This window comes from Adiantum capillus-veneris, chromosome 5 (genome assembly GCF_014529385.1).
Source record: "Adiantum capillus-veneris isolate H3 chromosome 5, ASM1452938v2, whole genome shotgun sequence".
In the NCBI taxonomy this organism is placed as follows: Eukaryota; Viridiplantae; Streptophyta; class Polypodiopsida; order Polypodiales; family Pteridaceae; genus Adiantum; species Adiantum capillus-veneris.
In genome coordinates this window covers 60,832,965-60,849,485 of record NC_140935.1, presented here as the reverse complement: position 1 = coordinate 60,849,485, position 16,521 = coordinate 60,832,965, and the positions used below count along the sequence as shown (strand labels likewise).

Genomic DNA, 16,521 nt, shown 5'->3' with positions numbered 1-16,521 from the left:
CTGCCCCGATACACGCGGTGCAAGTCATGTTCCGCAGCAAGGAACAATGGAAGGGGGATCCAGTCAAGTGCCGGAAACACAAGTCGACGGTATAGTGCCACAGTTTGAAGTGATCGCACAACAGTCTGTGATCAAATGTTTCATCAGTTGCGAGAGCTTGGAAGCTGCGAAGACATTCGTGCTGAAGACAAAGTATCAGACTCCAGCAGGCGACAACCTGACAATCATGTCAGTGCCGCAGTCTTTCCGGAATTTACAGAGAATGTCCGAAGTGCGGAAAGTGATGCAAATGATTGGATTAGAGAATTGGAATTTGCAAGATGTGGTGGCGGTCGACGCACGAACGTGCTCCGAGCTTATGACATCCCTCAAGGAAGACGGCACCACATCAGTCACCTCAAACAAAGGGAAGCTTCTCCAAATCCAAATCACATCCGACGTGATTAGAGAAGCCCTAGAAATCAAGACTGGAAGATTCAACATAGCTAATCTGCGGACAACTCAGAGCATGAAGAGTTCCACATTTCTGCAGACTGATGGGCAGAAAACTTTCTATGATATACTTAACGATCAGATAATCTTGCCCATGCAGATTTTACATCAGATGTTCAGCATCATCAAACCACAGAAATATACACATCCAGAAGTGGGACTCACCTATTGGCTAACTACAGGAATGAGCCATCCACAACCACTGAGATCCAATCTGCCGGAGAAGATCTTAATGGATATCAAGAGAGCGGCAAAGACGCAAACAGTGCAGAAGAAGGGTTATTTGGGAGCTAGGAAAATGCTTACACGAGTAGTCTACCAAGCTCTTGGCATGAAGGAAGACTTGAAGCTGCAGGCCTCAGATAACGCAACCCGAATTCACATGGCGAGGCGTTTGCGCAAGAATCTCCTGTCAGGCCAAGCAGAGGAAGAAGAGTCTGAGGATGAAGAAGCCACTGCCACAGCCACAGCTTCAGTCCACAAACCAATAGAAAGGGAAGAAGAAGAAGCTACAGTACAACCTGAGCACCGTACAAAGAGGAGACATGATCCGAGACAAGAGCAACAAAGGGTAATAGAGGAGATTAGTCGTCAAACCGAACCTCAACCCAAGAGGCAAAGGCAAGTTGCTCCCCACAGACAAAAGCATGAAGAGCAACTACAGCATTTGACTCGCATGAGTAGATTGGGACAAAGATTAGCTGAAGAACAAGTGAGAAGAAGACATGATGAAGAGGGAGCTCCACAAGAAGAGACAACTGCTGCTGTAGAAGAGGAAACTGTGTAGTACTCTGAGACGGTACAACATATGGAAGTGGAACTAGAAGAAGAACTTCGAGCAGCTTATGAAGAGCGCCAAGTACCACGAGCATCCACAGAGGAGCCAGAAAGTCCACTAGAGGACATTTCTACAAAGGAGGACTGGACATCCATGATAAATCTGGAAGCAGGCAACACTCCACCTCCTTCACCAAGACAAGATTTGGTTCCTTCACAACCATCTTCTCCATTAATAGCTCAACCTGCAGAAGTTAGCAAGCCAAGCCCGACTCCTGTCGAGCAAAGTCCTCCAAGACCAGAAATCGTAGAAGAGGCGCAAGAAGAAGGAAGGAGAGAAGCAGACTTGCTAATGCTCGCCAGAGATGAACAAATAGAAGATTGGAGAAACCGCATGATCCGAGAAATCAATGAGATGGTAGCATTGTCGCAGAGTCAAAGCCAATTAAAAAGAGAGGAGGAGGAAAGAAGACGAAGTGTCCAAGACGAACTTGCCAAAGCCAGAGCAGACGCAAAGAAGTCGGAGGAAGAAAACCAAGTACTGAAGCGACAGATCCATATCCTCCAGACTCAAGTAAAGGAAGCGATGGAAGCAAAGAAAGTGGCCGAGGATAGAAACGCAGAAACTGAAAACCAAATGGCCATTATAAGAAAGGTGCATCAGGTGGCTATGGAAAAGCAAAGGTGGATGCAGGCTCAGCTTGACAAGCTTCTCATGCAGCCGTTATTGGCTCCTCAACCATCCGCGCAGCCAACTCAGAGTATCGAAGGTCAAGAGATGCTCAGGGAGCTGGAAGCACTCAAGAAAGAAGTGGCGGAACTCAAGGAACAGAGAGAACTAATGACAACCACGACAGCTCAAGCATCAAGAACTAATTTTGAAGAGATGCCAGAAATGGAACAGGCTGAAGCAATGGACACAGAGGAACCTACACAAATCGAAGAGCCGATGGCTGAAGAACCCAGTGGGAAAATGGCTGTGGAAACTGAAGACAACGAACTGCTCCGCACTATGCAGCAGGAGGTAGAAGAAGAGCAAGAGCCTACTATCAAGTCATACAAGAAGTGGGAGTATGAGGTAGTGTCAGTTGCGGTGAAGCAGTATAAAAATGCACAACAGATCATTGATAGTATGATACAACCGTCCCTACCTTATCCTCTCCTTCGGATCATCAATGCCATGCAGATAAAAGAATTTTTGCCTTCTTGCACTATGGTAGAGACAGGAGTATATGAACCTCTCACATCATCTGAAATGTCAGGCACTGCTCCTCTCAGGAATCAGCCGAATTGGCGGCTAACATGGTTCGCCCAGCACATGGGGTCTACCATAGAATACAACAGGGCACCCAGGGCTCAAAGGATTAATCCAACTTATTGCCCAGTCGCCAGACGAAGGTTGTGGACAGTGTTTCAACAGACAAAGGTCAGACATCCGAATTGGCTAAATTACCCAGAACTGCCACGACCCTCAGGATTCACTACGAATGCATACTTTGTCAGAGCCTGGAGGAGAACACAGGACAAATTCGGGGGCGTTCCAGATCTTGCATGTGTCATGCTTACAAAGGCAGCTGATCTTTTTATCAAGATCTTCCAGACCTTCAAAGAAGACCTACCTGACGACACAACATGGGAACTTTTCTTAGAAGGCGACGAGGGATTGGCATATGATTTGACAAAGCAGCCAACTCATCACCAAATGATGGGACTATTTGCCAGATGCCAGTTCCTACCTAGCTCTTACATGATGACATTTGAAGAGCTATTTCACACAGGATTCTTCGAGGTGGACACACACTTGTTCAAGCCAGTCATCCAAAACTTGGCTTTGAGGTATGTAGCATTCAAAGATGCACAGAATGCAAATCCAGTGCATGAGCGGATCAGAGAAGCAGAAAACAAAGAGAGATAAGAAGAAATACGAAGAGCTATAGCAGCCCGACGACATTCCCAAAGCACCTAAAGAAAAAGCATGTTCGAGGACGGACAATGGATTAAGTGGGGGGGAGTGTTGTCGTCACATCATGACAAGGCGGAAAAGCATTTTTTTATTTTCTGCAGTTAGCTTGTTTAGCAGACAAACTTGTATGTAATTTGGGGTCAGCAAGGACCAAATGTAATGATTTGGGGCATATACCTCCAGCTTGTAACATATGTACACAGTAAGACATGTGAGACCCATAGAGGGGTTGAATTTTGGAAGGAGGGACGAGTTTTTTTGGGGGGGACTATGAAGTGAAGAGAGCAGAAGAGGTAAAAGCCTCTTGACAGGCATATCTTTATGGGTCCATATCTCTCTTTGTGCTAAGTATTTTTCTATGAAGTTTTGTGTGTGCAATGTTGATGCTTTGATCTACACTTTGATGTAAGTTGTTGCATGTAAAAAACAGTATAGGCAAACATCACGACACTTTTTGGCCGTGTTGCTATTTTGCTCATATCTTGAGGTAGGAGTGTCCAAATTAGATGATTTTTGGTGCATGAGGTTAGGCTCACAAAGGGCTTTACACTGATGTCATCAATCGTCATTTTTCATGACCTGCAAACATCATTACGTTTTTTGTCCACGGCTTGTAAATTGCAGATCTAGGACATTCTAGCTTCCAAAAGTGCATTCTAGTGATACCATTGGCATTAGGGACCTTGTGGGGTGTTGAGGAGTGATTTTGGAACATTTTCATTTTTTACAGCATTACGCCCTACATCATTACGCGTATTGGTGTCAGGTACCCAGGTGCTACAGGTGATGCCAAAGTGTTGGGATATAGTCTAGACTTGCTTTTAGCATGTTTCCTTGCATTGTTGATGCCCAGAGGACCTAGTTTAGTGCCGGGACTCTTGTAGACGGAATAGCGTCGTGCTGACTAGAGAGTCGTAGCAAGTGCTAGTTTAAAGGACTCCATGGCTTGACAACCCATCGGGGCCTCCGACTGCCTATCCGTGGTCCATACTCCCTGTATCGACAATTAGTAAAGCTAGTTGTGAGATAGATCCACTATACTGCATAGAGTAGTGGTGACAATCCCCGAGGCGCAGTGTTGATCCATGAGACGATATTGCGCCCGACAACAAAAGGTAATGGTAAGAGTGAAAGGAGTCATCCTCCTATTATCAAATATTTGGCTAAAGTACGTAAAAGTTGCATTAGGAAATGCTTAGGTTGTTGCCTTATGCTTTATGGGAGGGTCGCACTACACACAACACAATTACTAATTTTATGTCAGCAGAGTTGATGTATGGTTAGAAGCTTGTTATTCTTGCAAAAGAGGTAGTGGTAGCTTGGAGATTTTTGCCTTGGGATAGTCTCGAGGGGTTCACTTAAAAATATATACGATAGCATGTGAGTTCAACAGAAGGGGTTGAATTCTCTTATAAACTTACAAAAAATATACATACATAAGAGTGTTTTAAATTGAAAAAGTGAAAATTTTGGTACATATGGGGTTTTAAATTAAGAAAAGTGATACAAAAGGGGTCTCTAAATTCATTAAAAAATGTAGAATAGGAGGTTTTATTAATACCTCATGAACACATGTGCTATAAAAGATCTCTAGATAGTGAGCCCCCCCCCCCCCCCCCCCCCCCCCCCCCCCCCCCCCCCCCCCCCCCGGGGGATAGTAGAGAAGACTTTCTTGCTTTAAGGTTTTGTGAGTTGGAAAATAAAAACGAGGACATTGAAGAAAAAAATTAAAGCTAAACAATGCTTGTTTGAAGTGGTAAAAATAAAGCTAAAGGATGCTCATTTGAAAAATAAAAGTGCTTTTGATAAGTGACACAAGGCTGAGCGCAATTCAAGAGGGAAATTGGCTTTTAATCTATAATAGTATCTTGGATAACTAGTACAAAGCCATGACAAAGATGGTGAAGTGGTGGTTGGCCCATATGTGGTTGAACATGCTCATGACAATGCTAGTTCAAGGTTGTGTGAGCTGGATGGTAAAAAGTTGAAAATTCCTATTGCTAAATTGTATAAAAAGCAATATTCAAAGATTCAAATTGCAGATTAGAACTTGGAGGTGTTTGAAGACCAAGATTGGATGATGGAGATGATGTTTTTGATGGGAGTGTTGAAATAGAAAAATTTTAAGGGTGGCACACTCAGATGATATGCAAGATTAGAGGGGGTGAATTTCGTGCCACTTTGTGGGCACCTTAAGAAAGTTGGAGTTTGAATTTCATTTAGGAGCTTTTGTATGGATTTTGATATCAAGAATCAAGTTTTGACAGTGTTTTGCTAAAATGTCTGTCAAGTTATGCTTATGGTTGAGTTTTTGGCAAAATTTGCAATTAAAGTTATGCATTTTGTTGAGCCGATGCGGTACAATACTTGGCATGTATGTCAAATGTAGCTATAAATGATGGGTTGAAGTAATTTATGCTAGAAACAATGTTAAATGGATGGAATTTGTTTTCAAGATCGAGTTGGATGTTTTAGAACTCCAATTGGATAGGGAATGGGTATGATATGGGAAAAACTACTCCATTTATGTGAGTTTTATGATAATGGGGAAACCATGGATGACTTCCAAATTGATGTGATGACTATAAAATTTGGTGGTTGGTGGATCAAAATTTAATTTTGAATTTTGATATCTGTGTTCAAGATCTGGTCTGATTTTTATGGGGTTCAATTGGACCCTAAATGGGTTTAAAAGGGCCAAAAAACCCATGTTTCTTTATGATGGTTGGGAATTTTGGAGTTCAAATGACGGAGGATTGTAGAGGTGCCATGTGGCACCCCCTTAAATGCATAGAGAATATCAAGAGAGGGGGTTTTGTGGTATATATATTGAATGAGTCACTCTCTAATGGAATAAAAAGGGGAGCTCCTTAAGCGTGGCTATGGTGCTTGTCATCTTCTCCATGCGGGTATGCATTAAAGGTGCATGTGTTGCTGACAATGGTATTGTCGGCTATTGTTTTTGGCATTTTCTAATGGTGAGTTCATAAGTTCATACCTTGGGTGGCCCTAATGATCGGCCATTATGCCAGAGGTGATTCACACGGTGAGAAGAGGCAAGTGTGATGCCATGCTAACCTAGTTGGAAAGAGGAGTTGTATTGACTGAATGCGAGTTTCCTAAAATAAAAAATAAGACACCATTTTTATTCTATTTTTAGCAACATGTCCAAAAGAAGGGGAGGAGGGAAATCTGGGCATTATTATTGGATGTATTAGAAAAATTATGGGGGAGGAGAAGAAGGGAAGAAAAGAAAAGCTTATTGAAGAAGAAGAGGAGAAAGAGTAGCAAGATTTTCTCATTTCCTTGTGTTCAAGTGACAAGTAGCAAATCCTTTGATATCATTAGGAAGGAATGGGGTCTAAGGGGGCCTCTTTATTTTCCATGGGATTATAAAGGAGATTATGGAAGGGGCAAATGGGTGGATTCCTATGTGGACTGAAATGGTGGGTATGGCAAGGCCTAACGGTAAGTGGTCAAACTTGTACCCTTTTATAAAATATAAAGATAAAATCTCTTATAAATTAAAAAAATTGAACTTTTCTCTAAATAGTTGGGTAAAAACCAATCCTCTCTCTCTAGTAGCTGCCAGTTTCTCCCCCCCTCTCTCCTAAAAGGGGGTCCCTCCAAAAACGTGATGATCATTCCCTCCCTCTCTCTCTACTGTACCATCTCTCACTTCTCTTTATTTCACCTTGCAGGTTGCTTTTCTTCCTTCCTTTCATTTTTCCCTCTCAAAAGCTCTATAACAGAAGTTTGAACCTCCTTTCCCTCCTCAAGCTTACTGCATTCTCCTCAAGCTTGCTGCATTCTCCTCAAGCTTAAGTTCTCCATTTCTCCATGAGACTCCTTAAACACCTCTACCTAAAGCTGAAGATTTGTAACATATCCTTCTGCTAGATCATCCTTCCATCTTTCCTCAACAGGTTTCCTACTCCTTCTCCATTAATCTCTCTAGAGAGGATCTACTTCCCTCTCAAGATTTGCAACATTATCTTCCCCATTAAGCCAACAAATAGATTGAGCAATAAGTGGCATCAATCATCTTTGTGTACTGTTGGAATTAGGGATGCAGAGAAACACACACAGCTTGAAGAAGACGAAGGAAGCTCAAGGCACACATAGAGAGTATGTTACTTAGTATGAAATGGAAACATGGATAGCCCTAGAGTGATGGGCGTATATACAATGCTCGGGGGAAAATACCTCCTAAAGAGGGAAAAACTGCCTCAGCGGTACTAGTGTGTTCACACACATCACTACCACATGTATATGGTAACAAATCCCCCCTGGAGTGATGCGATGAACGAGAGCTGGCACATGAGTAAAGGGAAGTGCCATGCCCTGAGGACATAATCAGTTCACAAAGGAGAGTAAGCCCAAAGCTTTGCGGAAAGCTTCAAACTTCTCACGAGACAATGCCTTTGTGAAAAGATATTCAAGGTTGTCCTGTGTTGGCACATAAGCCAAGCTGATATCTCCTGCTGAGAGCCTCTCCCTGACAAGGTGGTAATGCACCTTAATGTGCTTTGTGCGAGCATGAAAAATTGGGTTCCTCGCAACTGCCAATGCACTCTGACTGTCAGTGTAGATAGTGTTGGCAGTGTCCTGTCCAACACCCAAATCAACCATAAGGCGTCTCAGCCATACACACTCAACCGTAGCTGTGAAGACTGCCCTGTACTCAGCCTCACAACTCGAAGTGGCCACAGTAGGTTGCTTCTTGCTCAACCATGATATACATGAACTGCCAAGCATGAAACAAAAGCCACTTGTGGACACTCGCGTGTCAAAACAACCAACCCAATATGAGTTCGAAAAAGCATGTAAGTCTGGCGGCAATGATCCCCCCTTGGGATAAAACAAGCCAAGATGTAAAGTGCCACTAAGGTAGCAGAAAATCCTCTTGACAGCCTGCCAATGCTTAGACCCTGGGCTATGCATAAATCTACTGATCTGTGAGACTGCAAACTGAATATCCGGCCTCGTGTTGCATACATAAATGAGACAGCCAACAACAGTTTGGTAAAGAGTGACATCAGCAGGATTGCCAGCATCATGTAGACTCAACTTCAAACCTGTTTCCATGGGAGTGGCAATAGGTTTGCAATCCTCAAGTCCAAACTTACATAGCAATGTCTCTATGTAACTTTTCTAACACAAGGCAATACCACCATCACACTGCTTAAACTGTATGCCCAAATAATGATGCAACAACCCCAAATATTTCATCTTGAAAGTAGCATTCAAATCAGCCTTAAATTCAGCAATATGTCTCTTATTTGGTCCAATGATCAACAAATCATCGACATAAATAACCACAATGAGAAGTACATCACCCTCACGCTTTACATACAATGTGGTTTCTGTTGGACGTGTTACGAAAGCCTCGTTTGACCAAATGAGTGTCAGCTTTCTCATACCAAGCACGAGGAGATTGCTTCAACCCATACAAAGCCTTCTTACATCTGCACACCTTGTCCTCTTGTCCTTTTATGACAAAACCGCGAGGCTGCGTTACATAAACTTCCTAAAAAATGTCACCATTCAAGAAAGCAGTAACAATGTCTGATTGATGTACATCCCAACCAAAATGAGCTGCCAATGCACATAGAAAATGCACAGTAGTCATACGACAAGTGGGAGCAAAGGTTTCTTCATAATCTATGCCTTTTTGCTGTGCATAACCCTTTGCAACAAGTCGAGCCTTATGGCGATCGATCTCACCATCCAGCTTGCATTTCAACTTGTAAACCCACTTCGTACCAATGGCCTTTTTTCCAGGAGGCAAATCACATAAAGTCCATGTGTCATTTTCTAGAAGTGCATCATATTTTGATTGCATGGCAGCCATCCAATTTTTTGAATTCTGTGCTTCATCAAAAGACAGAGGCTCCTCAACATCATGTAAGCTAGACACAGCCAAAGCATAACAATCTGATGCATAAGATGCATGGAGAGAGCCTGAACGAATACGACTAGATAGAGGTGCATCCAATTTACTATCACAAAGTGTGCACCAGCCATTTTGGCATACCTCTAGCCTGCTCATATTCAGCCCTTTCCTCATTAAGTACATCATGTACATATGCATCAGTAATAGGCTGATCTGTAACATTTTCAGAAACCCCCATAGGCTGTACATTTGTCTCATTGGAACTTACATTCGTATTTCCACCACTGAAAAGAGGCAACAAAGTGTCATAAATGTCCTGTGAGCTTACATTACTGTCTCTAGTACATGACAGCAAGAGCTGAGCAGAATCTTCCACAAACACTACATCCCGTGAAACTAGAATACATTTTGTTTGCGGATGATACAACCTGTAACCTTTGTTTTCAACATATAACCAACAAAAATACATTTGACAGCATTATCATCCAGTTTTCTGCCCTGTGTTTATGGCAGCAAAGCATATGCCAAACAACCAAAAACACGCAGGTGCTCAATAGAAGGCTTTCTATCATGCCATGCTTCATATGGAGTAATAGACTGCAAAGATTTCATAGGACGCCTGTTTAGTACATAAGTGGCACACATGATGGCCTCAAGTCAAAAAGAATGCGACAAAGCTTGACTTTTGACCATACATCGTGCCATTTTTGTAAGTGACCTGTTTTTCCTCTCAGCAACACCATTTTGCTGAGGTGTATAAGGCACTGTACATTGGTGTTTTATCCGATGACTAGCCAGAAATGCATTGAATTCATGAGACGTATACTCCCCCCCTCGATCGGTGCCCATAGTACATTTCGAGACATTTTCAGCCATAGCCAAAAACTGTTTTGAAGTACATAAAAGCTTCGGACTTCGCTGTAAGTGGAAATACCCATGCATGCCTGGAGTAATCATCAATGAAAGTCATGAAGTACAGGTAATTGCCCAAGGACGGAGTTTGCATGGGCCCACAAACATCACTATGCACAAGCTGCAACTTGCATGTGGCCCCAACTGAACCATCCTTTGGAAACTTAGAACGCTGTACCTTACCTAAAATACAGCCTTCACAAACATGTTTGACAGGTGCTTCAAGAGGCGGCAAAGAAGCAACCATACCAGATTTCTGGAAACGCAGCAAACTGGAAAAATTCAGATGACCAAAACGTGCATGCCAAAGTTTTGCATCTGAAATAGCCCTTGAAGCTGCAATAGCATTTGCGAAATTTTGCCCACACTTGTCATACAAAGTGAGCTTATACAACCCATGGCACAAAAGGCCAGCTGCAAAAATTTCATCAACGAAATTGAGATCATGAGCTGTACATCTGTCATCCACAAATTTGACTACAAGTCCAAGTCTAGCAAGTGTAGATACATACAAGAGATTCTTCTTGATCCCAGTTACATAAAGTGCATCAACAAGTGTGAAAGAACTGCCATTTGTAGCAGTAAGCACAATCTTTTCAACTCCCTGAACGGGATAAGAGGCATTGTTAGCACAAGTGACTGAATTCCCATGAGGGACAGACTCGCGAGAGGTGAACAATTCACGATGTGAGGTAATGTGCTTTGTAGCACCACTGTCAAAATACCACACATGTGAATCTGTAGCAACTGACAAGCATGCATCATGGACAACAGCATTGTAAGTGCACTGTGCGCTAAAAGCCCATTCTGCATCAACATCAGCATCATAGTCTCTTTCACAAAGGACTCAACAATGGCTGCATTTGTAGTGGGACCAGCATTTGCAGTGGAACCACCCTCTTTCTTCTTAGCCTCTTTGGCCTTCAACTTAGGACACGACTTGATTAAGTGATCGTTAGCTTTACAATAATGGCAACACATTTTCTTTTTGCCCTTATCACCAGAATTGCCAGACGAAGTGTTGCCAACAAAAGCATTGGGAACAGAAGTTTTGCCACTCACAACAGAACCATAAGAAGTGGATGCATTGCTATGACCACCCTTTCTTTGAGAACCAATAAAAGCCTGTTCAATTGCACGCTGCCTAGTCCTGTTTTTTTTGGAAAGTGACTCTTGCAACAACAATGTGCATAATGCATCAAACTTGACAACTTCAGGATTTCCTTGTGAAATAAGTCTCCAAGTACTAGCAAAAGTCTGGTAAGAATCTGGTAAGGCATCTTGAACAGTCTGCACAAGGGAACTGTCTGAAATGACTTCACCTGCAGAAATAAGTTTCTCATTGATATCCTTGACACCAGTAAGAAAAGTGTCCATATCATCTTCCTCATGTATAATCTTCTACTCTAGCTCTTTATGCAGCAAAGCAATTTTAGCCTCATTGCGGCTTGCATAAAGACCTGCTAGAATATCCCAAGCCTGTTTTGCAGATTTTGCTGAACAAATGTGAGGAACAATGGTGCACTTCACAGACAACGCAATCTAGCATGAGCCTGCACATCCTTTACATCCCGACCAGCTTGTTCTGCCGTAGGCAAAACAACTCTAATAGCAGTAATCCTTACAGCAAGACCTGCAATATCCTCAACATCGCCTACATCCTCAGAACCAGGACGTACATCAATGCCCTGCACAATATTCTAGATGCCCTTTGACACAAGAATGTGTTGCATCATATAAGCCCACATAGGGTAATTGTCCCCATCCAACTTGTCCTCAGCAACAAACATCTTGAAGACATCTGTGTTGTTGTCAGCCATGGTAAATACTGCACCTGATGTGAAAACTACCCGAAAATAGGAGAAATGGAGCGGGAACAACACGTGCTATATAGCACAGACCGTAGAAGACTGTAGGGCACTTGTTATGTAGGAATTTTGGCCAAAAAATAGGATTATGCAATTCTTGTAAGTTGGTCATAACTTTCACTTTAACGATTAGTTCTCCCCTGAAGCATCAGAACAAAAGGCTTATCCTCTAGCAGTCTAAACCTCACAAACATGAAGTTTAGAGTGGTATATTTGTAAAACTTTGAAAAAAAGCCAAAAGCACGACCCGTTTTTTCACACAGTTTAGATTCAAAAATGTTGTGCAAGAGTAAGGTTAATGGTGAGATTGGTATTCCAACAAAAAAGTCAAGTTGTTTTCAGCTCATAAGGTAAATTTGTGGATATATAGCACCTAGAAATTCATTTTCATAACTCTTCAAATAATTCAAGCAAAATGATCACTTAACAGGACACAAAAGGGTCCAAGGACATAAAAGTGTCCTGTTACCAGTCTAGTGTTAATTAATGGTCTTTTCCTATAGAAGATGGAAGCTGACAATGGGAGAATGGGAGGCACTTGACTCTGATGTGCTGCTAGAGAATCAATTGACCTACGAATATGCCTCCATGATGATACATTATACGACATTGTAGTGAATAATGATTGGCACCTGAGTCACCTTTGCAAGTATCTTAATCTCAAATATACCTTGCCCAAGCAATATCTCTTTGTAATAAAAGAATAGGTTCTTCACTCCAGAAAAGAGAAGAGCTTTTTGTGTGAGAACATTTCGTTTTCACGATGTATTTTTGTAAAAGCCTATAACTGATAGAAATCTTGCTCCCATTAATACATACGGTGTTTTGAATCTCGTTTCTGTGCATACGTGTTTATTCTCAACTTGTTCAAGTTTTTGATTGAAACATGCAATTTCTTTGATGTGGATCACAAATGTTTTCAATGTTGGTGTTTTTCAATGCTTTGTCGCGTGATTTTGTTTAAAATTATGATTTTAAGTTATTTTGACATTAATTTTAAGTTCTTTTTCAAAAGTGACTTTCTAAGTTTTAAACTTCATTTCTCACATTCACAAACTCTAGCTCTAAGCTCTCTTTGCATCTTCTTTGCGAAAGAACCCATGGCAACATTTATTGATGCACTTTTCACACAACCAAAAAAGGTAGGACTTACAGATCAAGCACATGAACTACTCACTGTGCTCGAGGGGACAATTGACATGCATGCCATTGCCAACCTTCATGCAAAGGCATTCAAAAGCTTTCTTGACTACATGGTGCAACACATGGAAGAATATGCCATACTCTTTGATGGATCTGACACGGCGTGGTTGCCAATGGGTTTCCTCAAGCATCTCTATGCGACCGATAAAAACTTTCTCTTTCCCTTGTTGAGGTTTATTTATTAAAGGCCTCATGGAACAAGACTGCATGACAGAGGATGAGGATGATGTCATAGATTTGGGCATGGGGTGCATAAGCACCCAATTTATTTGTTGGGACATGGTTCTGGCCTTACTTTTGCTTGAGGGCACGGATAAGGGAAAATCAAAGAAAAGGTCAACCAAAGACTGCCTGTGACTATTGTGGAGGAATCAAATGAAGCTATCGAAGAGATTGATGAGCAGTCTGAAGCATCTATGGCACTCGTCCTCTTGCAAGGGCCCAGCTCCACTGAGAAGGAAGATCGGATGATAGAGGGATATGAGGTGCTGGAGGAAGTCCCAAACCTCCAAAGTCTCACTTTGCATGCAGTGGTGGTCGATGATCGTCACTTTTTGTTCCTTGACGACATTGCCAAAACACTAGGACTCAGAGAAGATGAGTCGCTTGCAGTGCTTGCTATCTATGTGGGCATGAAGGATCCTAGTGGAAAGAAAGAGAAAGTCAAATTTCAAATTGACTTTGAAGACCAAGGTCTCCCAGCAAGCCTCTCTTTCCTCCCCAATGAAAATGAATAGAAGTTGGTGCAAATAGTAGCAAGTACACTTGTGGAAATCAAATCATGTGCCTCATTTTACGAAAGCGTCTCGAAAAGCACTTTTCATCCACACAAACCACTGATCGCGATGGGTAGAGATGATCGATCTAGCATCAATCTTACAAAGAAAAATCTTGAAGAGAAGGATAAAGAAATTGAGGTAAACATAGCTTAACCTGGTTGATTGTCTATTGCTCGATACAACAAGTGTTAAAGTCGTTTAAAATGATTTGCAGATGGCATGCCATGTTGAAAGTTTGCAATGCATACTGGAGGTTGATACAATGCGTCCATTGGTAGGGATAGCTCGCTTTGGCACTACTTGAGCCACTTGGGTCCATCAATTCTTTGAGTTGCTCACACAGAGTTCTCCAAGAATGGTTTTGCGGAGCTGCTCAAGTGCAAAGCATTAAGTGCCATACTCGATGAAGTTCCCTCACCCTAAATGCTCACAAATGTATATTGTTGGACCAAGAGGCGGCATTGTATGCCTTTACAGGCAAGCGCCCAAAGATCAGTCCTCTCCTACTGCGCCTTCAGTCTAGGTCAAGGGGTGACAAACCCAGAGGAAATTGTAAAATCCCTTGGCGTCAAGTCAACCATTCGCCCCATACCCATATATGTAATTTGTAGTAAAACTAATTGACCATGATGTAATATCCAAATCAATATAGAATAATTGTTTTTGTTAGCGATTTCTATCAACATTCTATACTTTTTATTTATTTATTCATATTGTCTAATAAATTTCATTTACGCAACACATGCGCACAGAACCTCAAACATGTAGCGACCCATCGGCTGGGGGGGGGGGGGGGGGGGGGACACCTCTCGAGGATTTTTTTAACAAAACTGGCCAGCAAGGGGGGGGCCTACGGGGTCAATGGGACCACCACGGAGCACCGAGAAACCCTGTGGGATCAAACGGTGCGAAAAAAAGCCCTGGCATATAGGGTTTTTTTTGCCTAGTCGCTCGGTTTTGTAAAAGAATCATCGAGAGGTGCCTCCCCCCTCCCCGCCCCCATCCTCCTCCCCCCTCGACTGATGGCTCACTGCATGGCCTTTTTTTGCACCGTCCACCCCGCCGGGCGAGCCATGTGCCATGGTGATCAATTTAAATTTAACATCTTGAACAATTCAACTACTTAAAAAAAACAATGTACAAAATCTAGTTCAACAATTGCACGGAATGGTAGAAGTTTGACTCTTTAATATTATATAAAAAGATTACAAATCTCATAGAGAGAGTACATGGGATAAACTATTTGTTATGAAGGCATCCTTTATTTCGCAAATTGATTGCTAGAGCTAAATCCATATTTTTCAATGTTATGCGCTTAGCATGCACCATACAGGAAATTGCATCCTTGTCAGGACAAGGGTCCTGTACCCTAAGAACTAGGATGGTCATGGACTACGGCCTAGGGTCGGGCTAGACAGTGTGGACAGGGCATCTGTATAGGGCAAGGGGCTAGGAGCCCGCCTATATAAAGGAAGGTTGGGAGGAGGATCTCAGGTCTAGTTTCTCTAGTTCTGACACTGGTATCAGAGCTTAGGAGTCTCTCTCCCACTCTCTCTCTAGGCGTGGTCTCTTTAGGTCCCTAAAAGCAAGCTCTTTGGGTGAGAACCGTGGCTTTTTGGGGGCTTTTTCAAAAATAGCATGTTTTTTTGCCAAATCGGGCTGCCTTTCCCGTTTTGGAACGGAGTATATGGTGCATGGAATCGCGAGGTTATTTGGCTGGCTTGCAACGCCGTGGGAAGGTAGGGAGGTTGCCAGGAGCTCGCGGCCGTAGCCGGCCCCAGCAAATCATGCCATCGACTTCTTTTCCCTCGCGCTGAGAAGCACGCTGTCTCTGCGTTTTTTTCCTTCAAAAATCCACCTATTTCACATTGAAAGGCCTTTTGGCCATTGGCTTTTGAACTTGGCCACTAATAGTGGCCCTTCCCACAGCAAGGCAGCACCTTCGTGTGCCGGCAAGCCTCCCCTCAGTTTGGGTGATCCGGTGGAAGGCAAACGACCACAAATCATTGTTGAGTAGGAATAACTCATCATTCTGAACCGGCTGCAAACTAGTTTTGGCAGTTTCGCACACCACAACTTTACAGAATAAAATTGTCCGTTTGCATAAGATGCACATCTAGTTATCGGCCACTACGAATTGATCGGTGTTTTTCAACTGCATCCTCGGCGGCAAGGCAATTGTTGATTTCACAGTTGCTTGGGATTTAAAATCCGACTTCGAATTCAACGTTCGGTTCATCAAGTCTACATTAAACGCCTTGCAATTTGCGGGACTGCAAACAATGCGAACAAGTTTATTGGGAAGCTCGACTTTCTCAATACTTTCAATGTCATTGGAAATTTGAACTTCCTCGGTAATTTCACCTCTTCGCCAATTGTACCGTGACTTGAAATTCACCTTCTTTACGACCGCCGGCGAAGTTAGCACGGCTAACTACCGACCTTTGTGTTCGATACGGCTATGAGTTTTTTTGCACTCCAAGGTACTGTTTTCTATTTGTTCGCACAACACAGATTCGCCATGAGTGCGAAAATTGATGATTAACATATGTTTGACTTTGAATACCTGGAATTGGCTCCACCTGTGGATGTCATGGGGCCGAATACTCTCACGTAGAGTACCATCATGGC

The 16,521-nt window shown here is 42.7% G+C and overlaps 1 protein-coding gene and 1 pseudogene across 1 annotated transcript; both read left to right on the top strand.

The window, feature by feature from the left end:
* Positions 1–1,168: 1,168 nt before the first annotated feature.
* Positions 1,169–1,847, top strand: LOC147457390 (uncharacterized; annotated as a pseudogene).
* An 8-nt stretch (positions 1,848–1,855) lies between these two features.
* Positions 1,856–3,184, top strand: LOC147457389 (uncharacterized). Its single transcript, XM_086513315.1, has one exon. It carries the CDS (start codon positions 1,856–1,858, stop codon positions 3,182–3,184), a length of 1,329 nt encoding a protein of 442 aa, XP_086369441.1.
* The last annotated feature ends 13,337 nt before the right edge of the window (positions 3,185–16,521 follow it).

What these genes read in the sequence shown, in the direction of transcription:
- LOC147457389 (XM_086513315.1), top strand. Translation starts at nt 1,856, where the DNA reads ATGGAAGCAAAGAAAGTGGCCGAGGATAGAAACGCAGAAACTGAAAAC.